This window comes from Aplysia californica, unplaced genomic scaffold, assembly GCF_000002075.1.
Source record: "Aplysia californica isolate F4 #8 unplaced genomic scaffold, AplCal3.0 scaffold00398, whole genome shotgun sequence".
NCBI lineage: Eukaryota > Metazoa > Mollusca > Gastropoda > Aplysiida > Aplysiidae > Aplysia > Aplysia californica.
This window is the reverse complement of record NW_004797668.1, coordinates 382,133-385,884: the sequence shown is the minus strand read 5'-3', so window position 1 is coordinate 385,884 and position 3,752 is coordinate 382,133. Positions and strand designations below refer to the sequence as shown.

Sequence of the window (3,752 nt, the reverse complement as noted above, 5' to 3'; positions counted from 1 at the left end):
TGTGTATGTGTGTGTGTGTGTGTGTGTGTTGTCATTTGTTCGTAATTTTCTTTCAATATTTTTCTATTGTTCTTTGTTGCTTGTTTGCTTGGGGTTTTTCTGTGTTTTTTTGAAGAGGGTGAACAGGGATGGATCACAGACAGACAGATAGACAGACAGATAGATAGACAGGGCCAGAGAGACAGATTGAGAGAGAGGGAGAGAGGGGGGGAGAAGAGAGAGAGAGAGAGAGAGAAAAATAGAGACAGAGAGGCAGAGAGCGAGACAGAGACAGAGAAACTGAAAAAGAGAGAGGGAGAAAGAGAGGAGAGAGAGAGAGGAGAGAGAGAGAGGAAGAGAGAAAAGAGAGAGATACCTACCTACCTACCTACGTACCTACCTACCTACCTACCTATCTACCTACCTACCCAAGTACCTCCAACCTGCCCCAACTGGATGGAGACACACGCAAACTCCCAATACATGTATAACCAAAGCTCAGATTACGCCGTTAACGTTGATGACTCGAACCTGCAACATCCGTGCCACAGACTAGACCTAGCAGCATGATATCAGCAGAACTCCCATGTCCCTCTACTTTCCTCAAGGATATCATGATATCAGCAGAACTCCCATGTCCCTCTACTTTCCTCAGGGATATCATGATATCAGCAGAACTCCTATGTCCCTTTACTTTCCTCAGGGAAGAAACCCAGGCCAGTCGTTCGACGTGTTCGGTGACGGAGGCAGCTATTACTTGGCGTTTCGGGGAACGGCCGGAGTCGGAAGGTCTGTCTACGACGCTTACGTGAAGGACGATGCCATCAACTACGAGCCATGCTGTAAACAGGTGAAGCATTATTTCACTATCCTAGAACTACGAAGCTAGGCCATCCCCCCCCTCCCCCAAAAGAGAGGGGGGGGGGGGTTAACATGTTCTTATGTACAGTAGAATTGTAAATGGACTGATTTATCAATGTCATGCTCATACTGTGCCGGAACAACATAGAGGGAACTACTCTTTTTCTTTCCTCATCCTTACTATCTTCAGTTTTCCTTTACTTCTTTTTATATGTTTGTCACTCTCTTGTGAACTTCTATTTCCAGGGTGTCTTGGTAGTCGAAGCAGACTTTGTGTTGTTGAGGCTAGAGAGATGAACAGTGTAAACCTGATTCCCCGTTTGGGACTTCTCTGTTGACATCCACCCCTTTGCGCTCATATGACATTGTGCAGTTGCGGGCGCCGTAAAACCTTACTAAAACTAACACGAAACTAAAACATATATCAGCTCAGTACCTAGTTCGGAGAAATTCGACGTCAAAAATTTTGAGTTTCACAATATTATGTCAAGCGTTTTCAAATGCATTTCTTTGAATATCTTGATAACGACTGCGAATAATCTTATGATTTTGATAAAGCAGAATCAGATAGAATATAAATTAGTTTGTGATCTCATGGTCTTAGTAACTCAAAACTTCCAAAAATGTCGGATAAAACTTGGTAATTCTTAGGCGGCGTTAGAGCAACTGCTTTGGGGTGGGGGTCGGGGTGGGTGGAAATGTATTTTCCATTTGTTTACATGCCTCCTGCCGGCGCCTGTGGTATAATGATAAGGTTCTACGTCTTTGTGCGAAAAAGATGTGGAGTAGAACCATTTAAACGCGGGGAATAAATTTTGTAAAGTGTGTCTTTCGTTCTAAATGGATAACCAAACCAGTACGCTTTTCACTCCATTCGAACAGAATATGACAACTCTCTATATAGTAAATGATTTGTTGCCTTCATGTTGGAAGTGAGTTGGGTCTATACTTTTTTACTTCTTTATCAGCGCCATCCATCTCATCTCCCATTGGTTGTTAATAAAGGGGGCATACATATATATATATATACACACACATATATTTAATATAGATAGATCTAGATTCTAGATGGACTGATTACCAGTTGTCACCTTTCTCATGAAAATGTTGCAAATCTGTATAATTTAAACTATCATGAGTATCTTCGTTGAAGGATCGTTTCTCCGTCCCTCCCCTATCACAGCTTCTCTTTTTTGCTTCATCTGAGACTTTACTCAGCAAAGTTAATTTCTTGCAATGGACTCTGTTCCCTCTTCCACAGGTGAACGGTTCTTTGCCTTGCAGTGCTCACTACCGAAACAACGCCATCTTGGATGACTGGCAGTTCATTGAGGAGGTGGTATTGGCTGTGTATGAGCGTGGTGTCATCAAACAGGCCTTGACCTTTGACGCCGCCGGCACAGACTACCTGTCCTGGTTCAGTCCTGGAAATCTCAAGGGCGCTGGAAAGTGGGAGGATCTGAAGGAAAAAACCACCAACTTCTTCTCCATTGCTGGGGATGCGGGCTTGAAACGCCGCTTCTACATTAACCAAATATACTTGGGCTGTCTGGCTGATATTGGTTGGTTCATGGCCATGGATAACCCTCTGCCCCCATGTCAGTATGAAAAGCATTCGTCTTACCCACAGTTCTTATACAGCAGTGGCACCGGACGTATGACATGGTCTTCCAGCGGGGAACTCGCTCAAGCTGACGTCATGGCTGTGTTTGTCAAGTTTTATAAAGGCTGCTCTGCTTAGTTTAAGACAGGCCCAGCTAAAGTTTCCAATTTAAAATATAAAAAAAAAATTAAAAAAAAAAAAAAAAAAAATAAATATAAATAAAAAAAAAAAAGATATATATATATATATATATATATATATATATATATATATATATAATAGAGGATAAGTGAATAAGTGGATAAGTGGATAAATAGATTAATTAATAAATAGGTAGATACATTTAAAGAATATTAAATAAATGAACGGATGAACGAACGAATATCTTATTGAATTATTGAATGAATGAATGAATGAATGAATGAATGAATGAATGAATGAATGAATGAATGAATGAATGAATGAATGAAACTCAGGGAAACAAAAAGATAAACCAAGAGAGAAAATACAAACAAGCAAACGAACGAACAAACAGTTTACGAGTCTAAAGTCTGAGGTTGGCTAAACGTAAAACAATATTATATCGGGTTAGCTCATGGCAACTCCCTTGTACACATCTTCCCTTTATGTTCCTCGTATCTCTCTCTCTCTCTCTCTCTCTCTCTCTCTCTCTCTCTCTCTCTCTCTCTCTCTCTCTCTTTCTCTCTCCCTCTCTCTCTCTCGTTCTCTCTATCTATCTATCTATCTATCTATCTATCTATTTATCTATCTATCTATCTATCTATATATATATATATATATATATATATATATATATATATATATATATATATATATATATATATATATATATATATATATATATACATATATATATATAAACTCACACACAAAAAAAAGTTAAATCAAGGAACAAAAATTCGAATAACGATAACTAAAAAGGAGTTTAACCGAATGTATTCATCTTTTTAAAAAAAAGACGGTTTCGACTCTCTAGATTAAGTGTGTTTCAGCAGCAGCGAGAAGTTTATGTAAAATGAGTTTGAATAACACTGGTCGGATTTCAAAAATCTGAACAGCCACTGTTTTTCATAAACAGTGTCAATAGTGGGTGTAGCCACCCTGTTTGATCAAACACACTGTACAGCGTCGAAGCATGGACAGGCCACGCCTTCGGAGAACTTGTTGCGGTAGGTTCTGCCACCCCTGAACGAGGTAGCGCAAGTGTTGTTGAAGGTTTTGGGAAGAAGGGTGGTTGTCCCTTATCAGCCCGCCAATGTGGTCACACATGTTCTCTTTTGGGTTCAAA

General features: G+C 39.8%; 1 protein-coding gene across 1 annotated transcript in view; it reads left to right on the top strand.

Annotated features, from left to right (window-relative positions):
* LOC101854267 overlaps positions 1–2,610 on the top strand; it is a gene marked incomplete in the record, with an annotated part of 9,441 nt that extends 6,831 nt beyond the window's left edge. Inside the window, 2 exon segments of the mRNA XM_013085691.2 lie at positions 683–829; positions 2,102–2,610. Of these exon segments, the coding sequence (XP_012941145.1) occupies positions 683–829; positions 2,102–2,581 (627 nt within the window).
* Positions 2,611–3,752: the final 1,142 nt, after the last annotated feature.